Consider the following 21,163-nt stretch of genomic DNA (forward strand, 5'->3'; position numbering starts at 1 on the left):
GTCTCCTTTAAATGAATGTTGTAATGATTTATGGACAGCCAACTGCAGCACATGATCTTTAATCTAAATGTCTTTTTAAACTCTGTGGCAATTCGAAAGACTCTCCTCACAGACAGTTTAATCTTTAAAGATAGCTGTTGATGCAAAGCAAAGGATAAGAGTGGGAGTGTGATTTGGAAATGGTTGGAATTTATTTCTAATAAACTGTGTTTCTTACCAAAAACCTGCAAAGGCTGGAGCATTTGGTGAGGAAGCAATTTGTTGCTCTCATTAGTAGTTCCTGGTATTGATATGTGTCGAGAGAAAAACTCCTCCGATCACTCTCCATCTGTCTTTGTCTCTTTCCTGTGCTACAATAACAGCAAAGACAGGATTGCATGTGGGTGTTGTTGGCTGGATGGATGATTGTCTGCCTGCATTATGTGGGTCAAAATTGCATCTGAAAAATAAACTAAACATAATATTTAATTTCTTAAAATACCTTAGATCAGAAGGAACAGTGTAAGTGGCAGACCAGCCATTCTTTATACATTTTGTGTAGTGCCATTCATACTGAGTTCATAGAAGGTGTGTGGCGAAAACATCCTTCTAACATATTCTCCTAACAATAGCCCGTGCTTGAAGCTGACATGATTGACAGTTGACTTCATGTTGTAAATGACGATATCGATGTCAGTATCATAAATTGTGTACACAATCTGTGATTGGGGTTGCATCTACAAGGCAGGAAACATCTTATTTCAAATTACCATATTGTAAAATATCCACAAAACTGTTATTATTGAGCATGTTAGTGTGGCCATAACATTGCATGCAGTATTATTCTAAGTATGATGGGTACAGAAGCTAATTTTGTCTAACTCCTTTTGTGAGAGGCATTGAAGCTTAAAGTGTGATTTTTCACGGCAGTCACATGCATTTTGGCAACACTGTTCAAAAAAGTTAATAGCTATTTATTACAGTACAAATATTGCACACACAACGGCCATCCTTTAGGAATTATATCTTTTTACTCCTTTAAAAGAAAGAAGGTTGTTAAGTCAAAAACAAGATCAAATCACATGTTTAGATTGATTGATTTTTCTCAGGCCCACTGATCACTTTCAAAACGAAATTTATTAGTGCAAGAAATAAAGAAGAAGAAGAAAAAGAGACGATGGAAAGGTAGAAGGAAGAAAAGATGGAGGGTGGGATCAATTTGCTAGTCCAAGACATCTGTCACACAAACGGGTTTGTTTGATTGGTGGGAGCCCATTTATCTAGATGGCTTGTCAGCAGTTAGTAAATTTATATTCCCCCAAGTCCCATCCTCCATCAGCGGTTATGGTGTGTCCGGGCCAAGACTGTCAGCCACCATGGTCATATCTTATTTTAAAACTAGAAACGATCAAACTTATCTGCTCTACTTTTCCTTTGTGCATGTATACCCCTATCTACTTTTCATGGATCACAACTGTAACCTCTGTATCTGATTGTTGGTGCAAATACAATAACTGATGATGAACATTACACACATTCTCCCTACCTTTGTCAGAACAACTTTTTACATAGAGCTTTGTTCTTGTTTTTTTTTGTTAGGTAAAGGTTAAATCATATAAGATGAAACACCTCTTGTCATCTGTATAGAGCCATTATGAGAAAACACATGAATGGGAGGGAAAGAATCAGTGCGGCATGGTATGGTTGCCAGGTATAGTGTACAGTAGTTCAAGTCGAGCAATGAATCATAAAAATGTGAGAATTTGCATAAAAGTAAGAAGAATTTCTCAGTGGACAAGTTCAGGAGCCTTTTCTTATTTCATTCTTATGGATAACAAACTAAGGTATAGCAGAGCAGCATGTTTTTAACTTTAAAGCAGCCATATTATGCTCATTTTCAGGTTCATAATTGTATTTTAAGGTTGTACCAGAATAGGTTTACATGGTTTAATTTTCAAAAAACACCATATTTTTGTTGTACTGCACCGCTCTCTCTCACTGCTGCAGATCCTCTTTTCAGCTGGTCTCTGTTTTAGCTACAGAGTGAGACCTCTTTTCTTCTTCTTCTTCTGTACTATCTTTGATTGCACTGCACATGCCCAGTAGCTCAGATGTAGATCATGTCAGCTAGCTAGCTCCATAGACAGTAAAAGAAAGGCTGCTACAACTTCGGTCAGTTACAAGGCAGGATTAGCTGGGAGACTTCTAAATGAGGGCGCATGTAAGTAGTTCTTTTCGAGATTATGGTGAACTTGTGTGTGTTGTAGCAGTGCTTTGCTATTGAGAACAAGGTAGCATGCTAGCGTTAGCATGCTAGCGTTAGCCATAGCGTTAGCATGCTAACGCTACAAGCTAATGGTTGCGGTTAGCCTGCTCGTTTCGGCTTGTGACGTCACAAGCCGTGCCGATTTTGAACAGCTCACCCAGAGACTGAAGGCAGGACACATTCAGAAACTGTATCTCACTCTAAACAGCATGGATGGATTTTTTTCAAAGTTTGTATGTGTGTGGAAGCACCAGAGACACAACATAACACCCCAAATCCCAGAAAAAGTGATTTTTTCATAATATGGGCACTTTAAATTAATAATTTGTTCAATAAACTGTAGCAGTTACGGATGCACAATGAAAGATCTCAAAACTGAAAAGAGAGCCTTAAGACTTGTAAATAAAACCACTTATAGAGCATCAACTAATCCATTTTTTTATCAAATTAAAAGCACTAAAATTTAGAGATATTGTTGACTTTAAATTAAAGTTAAATTAAATTATGTACAAAGTAAATAATCAACAGCTATCGAACAGTATCCAAGGGTTGTTTCAAATGAGAGAGAGCAAGCATAACTTAAGAGGAACATTTGTATTTCAAAAGAAACATATAAGAACAAATGCTAAATATCACTGAATCACAACCAAATGAGTTAATGTATGGAACAGCTGCAGTGAAGAGATGAAATCATGTACAACAATGAGCAATTTCAAGAGACTATTTAAAATGAATATATTGAATGGACACGAAAAGGACTCGAGGTGATAGTATTGTATACTGACTGTATGGTTCTTGGATCTATATACTAAGTCTAGTATGGATGTGTTGTTATTTGATTTACTATTAATTATAGATAAACGGAAAGGAAGAAGATAGATGGAAAAGAAAGAGAGGAAAAAAAAAAAAAAAAAAAGGTGTATGTATGCATCTATGTCTGTGTATGCATGGGTATATTTGAGCTGTAGGTAGGAAGATATACGGTGTACGTGTATGTAAAGAAGAATTGTGTTGAATTGTTTTGTATTTAACTAAAGGATAAAAATAGAGAAAGGGGGTGGGACTAGAAAAGTTTGTTTATGAACTTCTTCCCACTCCTTTTTGAACATGGGAATTTCTTATTTGAATTACTTATAATAATTTTGGTAGATTGTGCTGAGAAGTACATGTCCTTATTCATTCAGTCATTTTAATTTTATATATGTATGTATGTATGTATGTATATGTGTGTGTGTGTGTGTGTGTATATATATATATATATATATATATATATATATATATATATATATGTATGTGTATGTGTGTGTGTATATATATATAATTTTTTTTTACATGTTCAAATAAATTACTACAAAAAAAAAAAGAATAGTGCCTTGATTTACAAATGTTTGAGAGTTAAGTTGCTTCAGACAGATGATATGAAGGCAAATTTGTTGTCTCAAAGCATTGGTTGGCAAAGCAAGGAAAACTTCCCTGTGGCCTAAACGCTTCAAATAATGCTGGTCTGTGGAGTGCAGCTGAATGGAATTAGTCTAATTTATTATCCTCTACGTTGCTGCATTGTTGATTTTTATTCCTCTAGTCGGCTTGTAAAATTAGCCCGAACAGTTTGACAATAATGGTGACAACACCAAAGGAGTTTAGTGCTCCTGATGATTTGTGAAATCCACCAACAACCACGTACATGTTGGTATACATGAACACACACACACACACACACACACACACACACACACTTGCTCTCTGACTCTATCTCACTGCATCACCATGCTAATAATCGGATTAAGCCGCTGTGTTTTGGGTGGGTTGACGCCATCTCTATTAGCACCAATTTAGCGTGACCGCTCCAGCAACCTGAGCGCTGGCTTTGTTATCTGCGGTAGCTGTCCCCCATCCTGACCACTTACACTGGGATTAATAGAAACATCTTTTGTAATTACAGAAATGCTGTGTTGCCATGCCAGGTGCTGTCAATTATTTTAATGTGTGCCAAACCATTAATTGGCCAACAGAGCCCTCAGCGGTGCCCTACAGTAAAACATAGATATCTGGCATTGATTTTCACGAGGCCGTACTCAGCATTTTATCTCCTTTCTCTTCTGACCGGTGAGGTTATTGATCTTCATAAAGGCAGTATTTTGTCTTTAGGGAAGAAGCGGAGTAGACAGTAATGAAAGGTTTTTAACCTGTGTATTTGGGGGAGTGCTGGACGACTGGCCAGGGTTGCCAGATGCTACACGCAGCAGATTTTCAGCTGCTCGGCCACAGGGATCGATAGGGATACATCTTTGTCTGATTACAGAGATGCGCTGGTGAGGATGGCTGTTTTTGTGTGTGTGTGTGTGTGTGTGTGTGTGTGTGTTACAGTAATAGCTGTTCAGTGGATCTGCCTGATTTAGACGTAAAGGAACAAAAAGCTTGACCATGATACAACAGCAACACCCTGTGTAGTGTTTACTTGCTTTTACTCTTCAAGCCAAAGGTAGATGCTACAGCTCGACTTTGTGTTCAAGTACTTTTACTTTAGATACTTTAAAGGTCCCGTATTATGCTCATTTTCTGGTTCAAACTTGTATTTCTACTATTTCTACAAGAACATGTTAACATGCTTTAAAGTTCAAAAATACTTTTTAAATACTGTCTCACTTTTTCCAATATGGGGACATTTAAGTAATTTTTGCTGATAATACCTCTGTACTTGCACTTAAAGAGTAACTTAACACCACCAACATCCAGATGTGGATGTGTGAATGTGATCAGGGCGTTCGTGCAAAAGAGAGGCTCCCTCTCAGTGAACCTTCCCTGAATAAATAAAGGTAAAAAAATAAAATAGAATAAAACACCAGGATGAAAAGCAGTCTTTCGCTCTCCTCTTGAAAAGGTGTGATTGGGTCAGTTGAACCCGTAACCAGGGTCCTGGAGTAAACCCACCGGAGGTCAACCAAGACATCATTTTCAGGGTTTAAGTTACTCCTTAAGTAAGATTTTGAATGGATGATCTTTCATTGTAGTGGTGTATTTTTACATTAAGGTATTCTTACTTGTATTTAAGTAAAGGGAGTAAAGAGTACTCCACTGTTTATAAGTAAGTAGGAAGCAAACACACAGTTGAAAAGTATGCACGTATGAGGGTCAAGAGTTACTTGCTCAATGTAAAAATAGAATATTGTGTAACTGAGAACTTGATTTCAAGGCAGAGATTTAATTAAAATATAAATGTTTTTAACGTTTATTAGGATTTCAAGCATATAAGGGCATCATTTGCAATGCATATAAGTAAAAGTACTTATTGTGTTGTTCAGTTAGCATGATACTGTAGAAATAGAGTATAATTAACAATAATGGGGGCAATAAAAGAAACATGTTCTTCTCTCTCCTCCCAAGTCTACACCTGTGCTCCTAGCATAGCACCATCCACCATCAATGAACAGTTTTAGGTCTCCCTCAATGAATGCCCATTTACAACAAGCCACAGCTACACAGTCAGCCATCCTGCATGCAAAGTGTGTTTTTTAGAGACTTTGCACACCCCCTAAGCAGGCATAACTGTCGCATATGAGTTATTACACATCTGTCTGTAGATACACGGTGCACCAGATGCTGTAGTTAATGGCACACCTAACCTCCCACCATGAGATGGTACACTAAAACCCAAGTGGAATTTTCCACTGCCAGTCTGCCTCCTTCCTCCTCCGTGTCCTCCCAGCCACCGCTGTCCAGTGCTGGGAGAAGCCTTTAGGGGACAACGGTCCAGACCGGATATTAATGGGGCCCTTTAACAGTCAGAAAGCCTGACAGAGCTCTGTTTCATTGTCACCTTGCCTTGAAAGACTAGGAAAAAATTGCAAAGCTTATTAGCCAAATGGAGCTGTTTCTCCCTCGAACTTACATCAGAGGTCTGCTCCTCTATCTCTTTCCTCACCACATCGCCACACTCACACTTACTTACACACACACACACACACACACACACACACACACACACACACACACACACACACACACACACGGGCACACGCACAGGGTGACATCTCCCACCTAATCAAGTAGTGGATTATCTTGTACTGATAAATTGGAGCTTGTAGCACTTGAAAGGTCCTCTTGGAGAAGTGCCTCCTCCCCCTGACAGCTAGATGGAGCCCCCAGGGAGCAAGGAGAGAACATCGCCTGATAATGATTTAGACTAAATCGGACAAATGTTTTTGGAAAGAACTCTTTCAAGCGAAGGGTGTGATGAATTTTAAACCACCAAAAGTCAAATTCAGACACGAGGGATACAAATAATGTATTAACCCTTTATGAATGAAGGTATGATGAATAGGTTTTGGTGAAGTCAGGTGCACAACCTGTTTTTAAGTGTTAATGAGTCAAGTTGGGAAAAAATAAATAAGGTACAAGAGCAACGCAAGATACTTGCAAGATAAGAGCCAACGAGCTCACTGACTGAAAATGAAACAGTGTTGCTTTTTTTCAGTGCTATTCATTTTATCAAATCAGTCTACGAATGAATTTGTGTTCCTCTGGGTCACTTGACACATACGGCACGCTATTCTTGTGATTCCAACATTGGTGAGCAGGAAAAAACAGACATCTTAATTTCAGGACTGGGAATGATGTGACCTTTGTAGTAACATGATGTAACAATGCAACAGAAAGCAAATGTGCCGTAATGACAAGATTCAACAGGGGTGTTGGCAGACTCTTAAAATATAAATGTGCAACATAAAGCTGTGTGGCTTCAAATATGCATACACGACTGCTCACTACACCCAGCGGAGAATATGTATGCACATGATACCCTCATTGTTATTCAGCTTACGGCTTCACAAATCCCTAAATGACTCTCCTAATGACATGGTGGTGCATGAGAGATGCAACGCCATGCCTACATTGAGTTCTCTTCATAATCAACTCTGAAGGACCTGATTTGTTATTCCATGCAAACAAGACTTACAACCTTTCCTTACTTTGTCTTCCTCCCTCTCTGGTTTGTTTCCTCTGCTCTCTCTCTATGTAGGAGAACCCCTATATGTGTAATAATGAATGTGACGCCACCACAGAGGAACTCGCCCACCCTCCGGAGCTTATGTTTGACATCGAGGGCCGTAACCCCACAACCTTCTGGCAGTCCACATCTTGGAAGAAATACCCAAAGGCCCTCCTGGTCAACATCACGCTATCTTGGAACAAGACCATTGAGCTGACCGATGACATCGTCCTTACTTTTGAGTCTGGCCGGCCCGAGCAGATGGTCCTGGAAAAGTCGTTGGATTATGGAAGAACCTGGCAGCCGTACCAGTTCTATGCCACTGACTGCCTAGACGCCTTCACCATGGAGCCCAAGACGGTGCAGGACCTGACTCAGCATACCCTGCTAGACATCATCTGCACTGAGGACTACTCACGAGGTTATGTGTGGAAGTATGATAAAACAGTGCGCTTTGAGATCAAGGACCGCTTTGCGCTGTTTGCTGGGCCCCGGCTCCACAACATGGCTTCGCTTTATGGCCAACTGGACACTACCAAGAACCTGCGGGACTTCTTTACCATCACAGACCTGAGAATCCGTCTGCTCCGGCCCGCTACAGGAGCTACCATGGTGGACGAGAATAACCTGTCCAGATACTTCTATGCCATTTCTGACATCAAAGTCCAGGGCAGGTAAGACCTGAATTATTCTATACGCATGCCATTTGCAAAGCGGGCAAAGCAGGCAACTGCCCCAGGTCCCCAGACACCTAGGGACCCTAAAGGTCTCAGGTGCGCATGTCAATTGGTTTTGTTAATTTGATAAAATCCAAATCGATCAACTTAAGCAGGATCTATAGGGGTCCAACAAGACATTTTTGCTCTGGCGTGCCCTACCAGGTTAACCCAGCTATGGGTGGACTAGTTCTCTGAAGAATCACATTTAGGACTACCTCAGTGGTTTTTCTCTGGTTTTATTGCAGTGACAGTACAGCTACCCAATAGTGAAGAAATATGCGTTTACCGTTCTCTACCATTCTTTCCAATTAAGTAGCGGATCCATAATGATGTGCAGAGTTCACCAGTTGTCAGCATGTCTTAATTAATCAAGCTGCTTACGGCTTGCTGAAGCACTCTATTTTGGACGCCAAATTCACTCAGCTGTCTATTAGCGTGTGGAAGACATTGGAGGTAGCATTTCAGACATCAGTTCACTGCACGTTGTAATTAGTGTTTGATTTACGGAATCAACAGAGGGTCATATAACATGAAAACAAGATGGCATTATCCTGTCAGAGGAAAGGCCAACAAAAGCTTCCCCCGCTTCTTGACACTACCACAAGAGTCACTGGGCCATAAACTTAAGTGGATCAGTTTTACACTCATGTGAATATGGTTGTAGGGGTGATGGAATGAAGATTTAATTACTCTTGTTTTGCTTTTCACACATGACAAGTTTGCAGTACAGAAGTGCAGAGTGGCGGAACGTTTTCGACAATTCGAGGTTGGGAAGATGACTGCAAATAGAAAAATCAGTGGTGTTCAGTGCTCAGTCACAGCAAAAATCAGTTGCTTTAACTGATGTGGTTGTGTTTTCTGAGCTGAGTGCAAGGATTAGCATCAGGCAGAAATTTAAAGACCTCAGTTGTAGTTGTTCTCATGCTACACTGATTATAGCCGTACTGTAATAATATGTTTGCTGCTGTGACATTATTTACATGATTATTCGCAAAAATCCCTTTAAGCTATTTAATGAATCTCTCATTTGTTGATATTCTAAATGTGCCATTCAAATACTACCATACTACACATGGCTGTAATGCTCTGTAAATGAGCAGGTACCCTTGAGCACAAAGGCCTACAATAATGAATGCCTAGCTCAGAAATTGAATTTTTGACTTGTCACATGATTGAGAAGGTCATTCAGCAAAAATAACTGGAGGGAATTTACTAACACACAAGAGTTGGATGGGGCATCCATTTAACACTCGCTGAAATAAAGGGGGCTGTCATAAGCGCAGATTATTTATTCTATCTAACTAATCATGACCAAACTCATACATCCCTGTGGGGCTGTAGATTTGAGCAATGGCTGTGCGCTACCACCGGGCCGCTGTCGTTTACCAGCCCGCTGCTTTTGGAGTGACGCTCGCCGGAGAAATGTTTCCCACTGTTTACCAAAGGTAACACACAGTTCAGCCATAATGAGATACACTCTACACAGAGAGGCTTCACTCTTCTTTTTCCCCTCCCATGGCGAATCGCTGCTCAGCCCCTTTCTCCATGCGTCGTATACGAGACATAAGCTCCTTAACCCCCGGAATACAGTTCTGTGTGACTCGGCGGGAGCGATTTTGCAGGGGCAGTGAGGTTGAATCTGGCATATTTTCCTGTGTTGGACTCAGTTGCCATCCCCCTGGATCAGCAGAGAGAGGGGGTGTGGAGGAAATACAGTAGGAGAGCCCGCAGATTTTCTGCCCTTGCCACAACAGTGTGAGACACAAAGAAAGGAACCTAAGCTCTTTGCCAAAGTAGGTCAACCTAGAAAAGATAGAAAAGGAAGGGAAAAAGAACAACTTTGCAGAAGTAGACCTCTTTGCATCTGTAACATGTAGCTAAAGTTGTTAGTGGGAAGCCAGAGGTGTCATTCATGGCCATTCTATTATGGGTGATTACAAGGGAGGAACGGACTAAAGGCACTAGGGAGAGAAAATCGATGCAAAGAATTTCAAATCAAACCAAGCATGAAGCTGTGAGATCTGAACAATGCATACTGCCCGGTGACTTAAATGAATTTGACACCCTCTGTGTTTTATTGTAACAGCAGGTCTAAATGGGTGTGTAGAGAGAGAATGTGTCGATCTTTGGGAGGGTTTTCTAATTATCCACTGTATGACTTTGGCATAATTGCTCTGCCTCTCTTTTGTACATGCTTTACAGTAACTGCAGCCTATAATTTGGTCAACTATTTCCCCCTTTTTGCCCAATCTCTTAACCCTCCTCTTCCTCCATCCCGCCTGTGATAAATACAGTGCAATTAAAGCTGGAAAACATTCAGGCTACTAAAGGATCTCTTTCTGGTTCCCGGTTTCTCTTTTTCGGCTTCCGTCCCCCGCTCCCTGTCTCGCTCTATTTCTCCTTTGCAGAGCAAACCTGTCTCTGAAGGGGCTTTGGGTTCCTGCCTTGAATTATATACAAAGACCAGCCCTATTCCATTCCTGTACCATCACTCGAGGGATAAACACCAACTTCATACCCGCGAAAAACACTACCCACAACAAACCAAAGAATACACCTAATAGCAAGAACTGTAGTTTGTACTTTTATATAATGCCACCGTCATGGTTATTAATTGCCAAAATCTACAATAACAATCCCTTTTATAGGCCGACATTTTAAATGGCCTCCCAATCTGGCAACAGAGCTGTGCTATTAGTTCCAAACCTGTTCCCTGCTGTCAGTGCATAAAATAAAATGTAAGCCCCATAATGTAAGCACCAACCACCAAGACACATATCTTGTAAGTGTTACTTAAGCAAAAAATCATTTTTTGATTCTGATTTTCAATTCTCAAACTCAAATTTCCAGCTTGTCTCTCTCCTGTTTACGTACAGCAAAAAAGATTTGTACTCGGCTGATATTGTGGAATCTGTAGAGAGCCACTAGCCACTACTATAGAGCTCAACGGGGAGATTCTGGAGGTGAAAATCACATTCATATTCTGAATCGAGAATTTTGATTATTAGCCATAATCTCGTAACCATTGAAGGTAGATTTACCACCAGCGACGAGATTGTGAAACGATTTTTTATGCCCTTTTTTATTTTTTAATTTTTTTTATGGCCCCCTATAGAAGCCACAAGTTGGTATGATATCAAATTAAAAAAAAAAGATTTGCGATGTCATGGAGAAGGACTATACTACCCAGAATCCTAAAGTGTAACAACGACGTCTCTGATTGGTGGAGCTCGCTATTACCATGGAAATGTTTATAAAAAAGGAAATGTTTATGAAGAAGAACATGTTTGAATGCACGCCTGATACGTGAAACCATTTGGATGTTACATTGAGGAAAATGCTTGGATTTTTAAAACACTTGGTTAGGTTTGAGATAAATTCCAAAAATGGTTCAAATCATATCTGAAAGTGTATTGAAATATGTACTAAAAATGGTGTGAAATCCATCCGTAGCAATCCTATTGCTATGCCCATTGCCACCGCCCACAGAATATAAATATGTCATCATGCCTTCACACTTTAGTCATCATTCCCACTCACTTAAAGGATGTTTTTTTGGCACAATACGATTGCATGTTGTGCAATAAGAGCACTGCACATCTGCGATAGTGTGTCAAGTGTTAAGTAGAATGCAGCACGCTATTCTATCATTGGGAATTAATTATCATTACTTGAAGGAATGGTTCCAGAGATAGTGTTTATTCACTTACTTGCTGAGAGTCAGAGTGCTATCGACCTTCTCATCCAACACAAGAACGCAAGAAAGCAAATAAGCGTATTTCCCAAAATGTCAAACTATTACTTTAGGCATTACTACTCTGTTATATTATTGGAACAAGGACCAACTTATATCCACAAGTATGATAAAGCAAATCTTTCATCTGAGGCATACACAAATGTAACAGATGTAAAAGATTAGACAGTTCATCTCTCCCACAGTGCATGGGTCATACTATTGTGCATTCTAATTGGAGTTTAGTTCAGTACATGTGTGCTTTGGATACAGCTGTTTCAACTACAGATCAGCAATTTGGTGAGTGATGGCTCTATCGGATCTCCCCTAAGGGAGGAACAAACAAGAAGTCAATCTGCTTTTTTTCCCCCCCCTCCCTCAACAGTGCTTGGCTTGCTCTTAGGCCTGCCTGTCGTCGACAGATAATCTATTTGTGCTAATTTCATGTTTCTCCCTGCCCACTTCCCCCTTGAATAAGTCATTCCACTTGTCTACACTCCTTAGTCTCTCTCTGTCTGTTTCTCTCTCTCTCTCTCTCTCTCTCTCTCTCTCTGTGTCACCATAAGCATCTATTTACCTTCCGCTGTGCTCTGCATTTCCAACCTTTTTTTAATCAGCAGTCTGCATTAGTCATTGTGTGGGAGAATGCCATATTTGTAGGACAGGCCTAGCCGGGAGGTCAAGATAACTTGGACCATCTGTTAACATCCACGCCACATGTTAGTTTTACAGCTGTAATCAAATGACCCACATCCTTTTGTGAGTCCAACAAAAATAAGTTGTAATTAGTTAGAAATGTCAATGAGGCTATAAGTCGAATTGTCTAATGTATGTTTCATATTTACTGGTGGAGCATCCAGGGATGACTCATGGCTGCCACTCAAAGGGCCGAGCTGTTAAGTGGTTGTAATCATTCACCCAATTCATTCTGCCCCCATTCATCAATCTGTCTCTTTGCTGTCCACACTGCCAGTTTTTCCATAAACTGTTCAGATGCAAATATGACATTGGTATTATTAGACCATTACGACCCAGACCACTGCGCTTACAGTTGTGTGCCATAAAGTAATGTCACTTTGTGCAGTAAAGCAAAGCAGCATATTTTTCCATCAATGAATGTCAATAAGAATGTATGATTATCAATGCATGAAATAGCATTTTATGCTGTAGCTCATCGAGGTGGAGCTAGTTTTAACTTTAGTTTAGTCCAGTGGTTCCCAACCTAGGTGTCCAAAGTGTAACATGATACATATAGAGGGTCATGAGTAAAGTGACTACTAGCTATAGCTGTCAGATAAATGTATTGAAGTAAAAAGTACAATATTTTCATCAGAAAAATAGTGGCGTAGAAGTAGGAAATAGCTTTAAATGGAGTACAAAGTACAAATACCTCAAAATTGTACTTTTTAAAATGTACTTTGTTACTTTCCACAACTGTTAAAAGTTTTTAAACAACTTTGTGGACGTTGCCTCGTTTCTTTTGTAAATCTGGTGAGTAGTCCTGGTCAAAAAAGATCCGTTTGCCTTGAAAAAACACTTGTCCCTGGCTCCATGCTTGCATCCTTCACCGCTGCATCCAAAAACCTCACTATTATCGATCTGGGGGAGGCTGCAGAGTCTTTAGGTTTGGGCATGAGGGAGCGTTGGGCTCTTTCGATTTTAACATCTATTTCTGGCGGTAGTTTGAGCAGTGTTGGGCAAGTTACTTTTAAAAAGTAATTAGTTACAGTTACTAGTTACTTCTTATAAAAAGTAATTAAATTAGTTATTCAGTTACAAATTATGAAAGTAACTAGTTACTTCAGAAAGTAACTATTGCGTGACCCCACCTCCACCCCTCTTTAATGGAACTTAAAATACAAGTGCATGTTCAATTATGTATGATAAATCTGAATATTATAATGAAATGGACACTTAATACAATACATTATTAACAGAAACAATGTACACAAATCTAAACTATTTTACACCTCAACAGGCCACAACTGGGCAAAATTGAATTATGCTTGTTAAGCACTATACCAAAAATAAATAACAAATATATACACTCTTTGTAGTGCAAATAACGTAAGTGGCCTGATGTTTATACTTGTGCGCTGGTGTGTGCGTCAAGCCGGCATGTGTGTGTGTGTGTGTGTGTGTGTGTGTTTGTGTGTGTGTGTGTTGTTCTTGTGTGTCTGACTATGCGTGCTTTCGAACACCCGCCCAACTCTACCTTTGATTGGCTTACCATGACATTTTACTCAACCTCAGCCAATCGTCAGCATTTATGCGCTTGCGTCATGCACTGCCCACTACCCAAGGAAGAACAGTAAAAAAAAGTCTTTGCCTCTCGGCTCAGACTCAGAGATCTAGTTGGTCTGATGAAAAAAACAGCTTCAAATATAGTAACGCGCCGCGTTTTTTGGCAATAACGGTAACGGCGTTATTAAGATGGGAAGAATAATCAATTAGATTACTCGTTACTGAAAAAAAGTAATGCCATTAGTAATGCCGTTATTTATAACGCCGTTATTCCCATCACTGCGTTTAAGTACCTTCTGGAGCATATCTTTCACAAATCCAACCATATATTTTCCTTCACTTCCTTCTGGAATTTCTCCTTCTGCTCAATGTTTTCAATTCTCTCGTCATGCTCACCCATCTTTTCTTTTATGTCCGTTACAGCCTGTTTCAGTCGTTCAAGGGATTTCTTAGTGTGGTTATGGTCGTCTTGGTTCTCTTTACAGAGGTTCCTTAACTCTTCTAGTAATGTTAAGTCTGTGTCGTACTGGCACATGTTGCCCGCGGTGCCAATCCTAGCAGTAGAATTGGTCGTTGTGCTCGTTTGTTCTCCTCTTTCGAGGTATCTTGTCTACTTTGAGTCCTCTGTCTGTCCGGCTGCCCCCTCGTCCATGACGTCACCGGAAGTCTGCTTCATACTGTTTTACAGTGATACTTATTCACTGTGTGATCCGACAAGCGCACATTGTAAAATTGTATTGTTCCGTGGCCTGAGTCTGTCCTCTGATCCATTCTTGCCTCCCTGCTCTTGTTTATCCACCTTCTCACTTCAAGTGTGCACAGACATGTCTCCTTTATTTATTTCTGCTGTGTGTTGAGTCTGTTCAGTCTGAAGGTGTGAGCTGCCTGCCTACACTTGTGGGTCCACCAGGAGAGGAAGCGTAGGATGGTTTATTAACTGGTGACCTTTTAGTTTGCAACTGAAATGTCATCACTTCTTTTACTGAAGGTTCATGGTTACCTCTCAAGATTTTGCATCTTTGGTTTAAGATTGTATTCAGCTTTCACTGGATTTACTTCAAACTATTGTCCTGAATCGACATTTGGTTTTTTTGTTCTGTTTTTGACCTGCTATGAAGCCTGATTTTACTTTACTTTATCTCCTTGTATCTATGTTACTTTTTACTGAAGAGCTCAATCAGCCAGTCAGTCGCTGCGTCAGACTCAAACAAAACCAGCTGCCTCTTAATTTCCTTTGTCTCTTTCTTCCGTCTTCCATCAACATCTACATCACCTGTTGCTCCTGACTTCGTCCAGACCGTTTTCTCCGCCTCTCTACCTTTGATCCTCTTCCCTCGGTTCATCTCTAGCTGGCGTCCTCCCTGCTTGAGTCTGCCAGGTTAAAGAGCTCAAAAGAAATGTTTATCGGTCAGGGCAGAAACGTATTTACTCACCTTGTTCCGATGCTCTGGAAGTGCCTGCTTAATCATTCTTTGAAAAGTATGCATGAGTGTTTGGACAACAGAGCGTCTTACAGTTTTTGGGACCAACCTCCAGCTGCAGAGAAGCAGGGGCAAGCTGGCAGAGAGAAACATCTCTGCCAGAAATAAATCCTAATATGATGTATTAGTCCCCTTTGTCCTTGTAGAGTTGTGACCAGTCTCAACACCTGCAGTCCCTTCATTGTTGTCCTCATGCAGCTCCTGCTTTTGACTTCTCGCTTTTTCAAATGCTTTTTAATGTAGATAATGAGAACAATAAGGTAGAATTTGTTTCCTGTGGTTTACTTGTGTTGAGCATTTACCATTCTCAGTCATTTACTCTAACATGTCCCCATCTCGAGGCAGCTGTAGTGGGTGTATTTCTGTGTGTGGCGATAATAATATAGAAGCTGGCCCCCCTGTCCAATTAATTGGATATTGCCAGCTGCACAAAACGCCCCGAGCATTACACATGTGAACCGTGAAGGTAAAAAATAAAGAATATGAGGGGAGGGTGGATTTGAAAAATGCAATAGGCGGAGGCAGAATATGAGACGCATCGCGTTGACAGCAGTAGAGCATAGTGCATCGTATCTAGAGGCCACAGCTGCCTGTGCACAGTCATCTGCGTATGGCTGCTGGCAATATTGAACTGCCATCACCACGTCTGTGTCCTTTATGGCAATGGACAAAAGTAGGGCATATTCCTGGATGGTGGGACAAACATATTCTGTGTGATGTTTTTTCTGTCAGTCAAGCCTTGGTTCAGATGCTTAATTAGCTCTCATTAAGGAGAGTAACCATATTGTTAGCCATGCCAGCAGCGCGGATCTATGAATGGCAGCCTGTCAGCCCGCCGGTCCACCACTTTGGTCACTTTTGAATGGATTATCATGAAATTTGGTACTGATATCCATGGTGTCTAGAGGATGGATTCTAATGACTTTGGTGATCCCCTGACTTTTACTCTAGCGCCAGCATCAGGATGACATTTGAGGTTCTGAGCAAAATGTCTCAACAGCTATTGGATGGATTGCCATGGCCAAACACAACGGTGTTCCCCACAGGGTTGAATTGTAATCTCTTAACAATGTTCTAGTGTCATCATCATGTCAAAATACCTGCAAAACGAATGACATTCCCTTCAGCCGCTGCTGTACTTAGTTGTTTTTTTGTGCCAATTACCAAATGTTAGCATTTTAACACATGGTTAGTTTAATGCTAAGTACAGCCCCACAGATCTGCTTTCATGGCTGTAGACTGCAGACACTACAGTGGTACATGCATATTACCACCATATTCAACCATCATATAAATAGTGAGGGGATTATAAGTCATTGCACCACCATCCTTTGGCAGGATCGGCCATTTTTAAAAGACCAACATGTAGCAACATTTACATGAACTTCATATGTAGAATAATATAATCTGTGATAAGGCTTACAGAGACGTATAGTAGCTGTTGGATACAGTTAGAAATGTTTTAAGACTACATGACATGTTTAACTTCTTCCACCAATTGCTATTTCCTTCCAACAGAGTTTTTAATCAGGTCCTTGTAGCTTTCCTTGTTAGCCACTGACCACGTTTGAACATGGTGCTGTTGCTGTTCAGCTGTTAAACTGCCACAGGGTTGCATTAAAAAAAAGTTACATTTGGCTTGTTGTATCACATAAAGAGTAACAAATGATTTAATGAAAGACTTTTGGCATGTACGTGCCAAAGCAGTTAGAATGTCTCTCACCCTTTTTTATACTTCATATTTACATGTGTAAAACCCTTGTGTTGTCCTTCAGGTCCCAGTGACCCGAAGGACAACACAAGGGTTATGTACTTCCGTTTACTTTGTTGAGAATTACTCTCTAAACCCTGTCTCTTGTAAAGTAAGTAAGTAAAGTTTATTTCTAGAGCACATTTAAACACAGTTTAAGCTGACCAAAATGCTGTACAAAAAAGCACTAAGGTGCTGTATTGGCCCTTGTTTTGTCCTTCGGGACCCGAGGGACAACACAAGGGTTAAGATGTGATTTTCAGAGTGGTATGCTATTGTCTAGTGTACTTTTTGTTGGTAGAGAGACATTCAAAATGGAGCTTAAGAAGTGAATCTCCCCTAACTCAAGGCGTAAACAGCACAGATAATGAAATTAATCAGGCATATTGAAATAGACATTGCATTTTCTTCACTGAGTCTCACAGAGGAGCAATACAATCAGGCACTTTTGTCAAATCTAGTTGAAAATCAATGTATCATTTCCAAGTACTACACTCCAATTAATTTGGAGAATATAGTTAGTCAAAAACTCACATGGGGTACAGACTAATTATTAAAAGACACATACATTAAATAAAGAGATAAAAGCTCCATTAAGCAACAATTATCATCCATACCCTGGGTGCCATGTAGGTGTGAGTTTGCGTTATGCAACTTCCAGGTATTTAGAAGCTAAGATTCAAACATATCTCTCATTTAATATCATATCAGTAGTCCGGATCAAAGGAAGTACATTTCCAGGACAATTGCCTGACACACGCGTCAGATGTCCCTCACTTTACACTCTCTATGTGTTGCCGTTCTCAAAATCCCTTTGCTCCAGGAAACAACAAACTTCGAGCTAGCAAGCCACACGCTGAAAATGGCAATTTTGAAGAAAATTTTGATCGTGCAACAAGGCAGGCCTGCTTGGTTCTTTTAGGGAATTATTGTAAAGATTTACAAGGAATATGTTTTCTTTTGCGGGATGCAAATGTTCCACCAAAACAAGTTCCTTCCCAAGACTATTTTGCAGATTACGATTGCTGCGTCCGCAGCTTAGCACCGCCAAAGACAATTGTGATTGATTTAAAGAAATGCAAACAACCCAGAGCGTTTTTTTCTCCTATCCCAGAATGTATGTGTGGTGTAGCCAGACCTTACTCCACAGCGCTGTGGAGATAGGTCTGGAAATTGAAGACTATCATATCAGTAGCAGTCAGACCCAGTACAATGTGAATTTAAAAGTGGAACAAAAGGAAAAACATGTTTCCAATACTCACCGTTCAGAAAACAGTTCTCTGTGAAGGAAAACAAGTGTTGCTGCAGTTATGAGAAAAAAAAATGGTTGTATGAGTTTTGAATGTGTTTTGTTACAACAACAAAAAACTTTATTCTAATTGTTCAAGGGCATCTGTCTGAGTGGCACATTTTATTTATCCTGTGTGTCTTTCGAAGGTGAATATAAGTGTGAGTGCTGAGGTGGACTTTTAACTCCCAAACTGTTTCCATGTATAAATTACCTTTTTCCAAGCACGGATTCTTCTCGCTGCCTTTTAAAAACCTCCTCTGTCTTTCCCGACACTGACTACCACTCTCACATACAAATGGCAGGATGAAAGAAAAATGGGTTTTGACTGCTTAGCCTCTGTTTGCTGAATTGCCCCTTTTCCAAAGACAATCCGAGCTTAAACCTATTGTGCTGTACTTTCATAAGGCCCATGATATTTCATTTTTAATATTCATAACACAAACAGCAGTGTTTGCTTTCAGCTGTTTTCCGTCTGATTAAAGTTGCTGCATTGATAAAGGAGGCTGCCTATAAAAACCTCTGTAGGCGTAGTTTGTGTGACAAAAGGCACCCAGGTGAAAGAAAAATCTTTGCTTTTGAAATAGATAGTGCTGTAACAACATTTACTGCATTCAAATATTTCTAAAGACAAATGGATGCCATTTGTTTCTAATAATAGCGGTTGTAAGTACTCCTTAAAGCTCAAAATGAACAGCCATTTAGACAATTTGTTAAACTGTCGCAACATTTTTAACAAATACAGCTGGTAATTTTTGTAACCCATTTTTTTGTAATCCAATTTTCTTTTGTTTTGTTTGATATTTTCGGGCCAATCAGTTAAAAAAAAAAAAAAAAAAAAAGGTTGTAAGTAATAAAAAATAATTTATTGTACAATGTTCTATTTTTCAATAAAATCAAATAAAAAAAAACACTGACATTATAGACCACTAAAAAAGTTGCACTTAATGACATGAAATGTGCACTTTTGTTGGAAATTTAATTTTACTGAAGCTTAAATAAGGATAACCTCTAGCCTTTTCTTGTGAAAGCATTTTTTACGTTTGTGTTTTTCACCAAAAACAATGTGTAATCTCTCTCTCTCTCTCTCTCTCTCTCTCTCTCTCTCGCTCTCTCTCTCTCTCTCTCTCTCTCTATATATATATATATATATATATATATATATATATATATAAACAAATAGGTCTAACAATGTGTTGCCGATTATTTAAATATTGTAAATCATGCCTTTTTTTACATCTATGTCTGCTAGCTTGCAGTGTTTCTCAGCATTGCCTCCGGGAGCACATTGCTATGCTTCTTTGCACGTTACCGCCACCAACTGTTGTTCAGCGGAATAGCGTTTAACTGTTTATCGTAACAAACTAAATGAGAACCCAGCTCATAAAAAACACAGGGTCCACAAAAAAAGGATGTGTCCACATTCAAATTCTCTCACGTGTGGTGCCTTCTCTTCTCTAAAAACAACTGATGTCAATGTTTCACAGTGACGACCAACATAGAAAACAAACCATGGCTACAGGTAGCATGGAAATAGTACAGAACAGCTCAGTTCTTTGTAGAATTAGGTACACTTAGAGCTTTATGTACTAATAAAACCCAGTGATGAGCCACAATGCCACTAGCGTTAAACCCACAGAACGGTGCACAAGCCAATCCCTTACTATTTATCACAGGCCAGAGGAATCGACCGAATCAAGAGATATGAGGAGCAAAGCTACAAGTGACATGAAGATTTTATCAGCGGAGGAGGGGACAGGAGGGGCGACGCCTCAACAAATCCCTTTCCCATTCTCAGGGATGAAGCAACTTTCATTTTTCACTTCAGAAGCCGAAGTTTACTTTTCAACTTGATACACCTTTTTCTTACGGAGTGCTGCACTGCTGATAACGCAGATCTTATATTTTGTGCATTGATTTCTCTCCCGATGGGTTTAACATTATTAGTAGCCAGCACAGACATGGATTTATGTCAGTGCTGATGTGCCCCGCATGACGAGACAACTCACGCTTCACTGGTATCTACGAGATGTGGTGGCATCATATACAGTATTTCCACAACTAAGGGTTGTGTGTGTGTGTGTGTGTGTGTGTGTGTGTGTGTGTGTGTGGGCATTTGCTCCAGGCTATATTCATCATATATTTGTTCCATAAATCCAAATCTCGTTCAGCAGGAATTCAATCTAAAATCCCCACATATACACACACATACAGATAACTGAGGCAGCATCTTTGATTCCTGTCATGATCTATACATTAAAACCCCCATACAAACCAAATGATTAATCTAACTGTTTACCATGGAGCTACATTAAAATCGTGACAATCTCAATGGGTACAATGAGCCCTTTTCCGATCTGATTTCTCATAAAGCCTTTTTATCTCCAAGTTAGGGCAGCCAATTTCCTCTATTGTGCCAGAAAGGGGTCTCAGGCGCAGAAACCAGCCATATCAGAGCCATTTTCTCTTCCTCACTGTCGACAGAGCACATTCAACATTCATGTGGTGACCCATTTCATTAATGGAGAGGCCTTTTTCGACGTGTCTTCCCCCCGTTTTTGTCGGCTACAGCCGCCCTTATAATGGGCCCTCCTGTCAGGGTTTCATGACTAATCTCCTCATTGACCTCTCCTTCACTTACAGCCCCCACCACCACACTGATAATTTGGTAACTGGTAGAGAGTGGGGGGAACATGTTGGCAACACTTGCATAGTC

The 21,163-nt window shown here is 40.1% G+C and overlaps 1 protein-coding gene across 13 annotated transcripts in view; it reads left to right on the forward strand.

Annotated features, from left to right (window-relative positions):
* The window catches only part of ntng1a (netrin g1a), a 122,840-nt gene that overhangs the window by 49,925 nt on the left and 51,752 nt on the right, over positions 1-21,163 (forward strand). For all 13 annotated transcript variants that reach the window (XM_035999505.1, XM_035999553.1, XM_035999520.1 and 10 more), the window contains exon 3: positions 7,263-7,906. In XM_035999505.1, the coding sequence (XP_035855398.1) occupies positions 7,263-7,906 (644 nt within the window). The remainder of the gene's footprint in view (positions 1-7,262; positions 7,907-21,163) is intronic.

Source organism: Sander lucioperca, chromosome 1, assembly GCF_008315115.2.
Source record: "Sander lucioperca isolate FBNREF2018 chromosome 1, SLUC_FBN_1.2, whole genome shotgun sequence".
NCBI lineage: Eukaryota > Metazoa > Chordata > Actinopteri > Perciformes > Percidae > Sander > Sander lucioperca.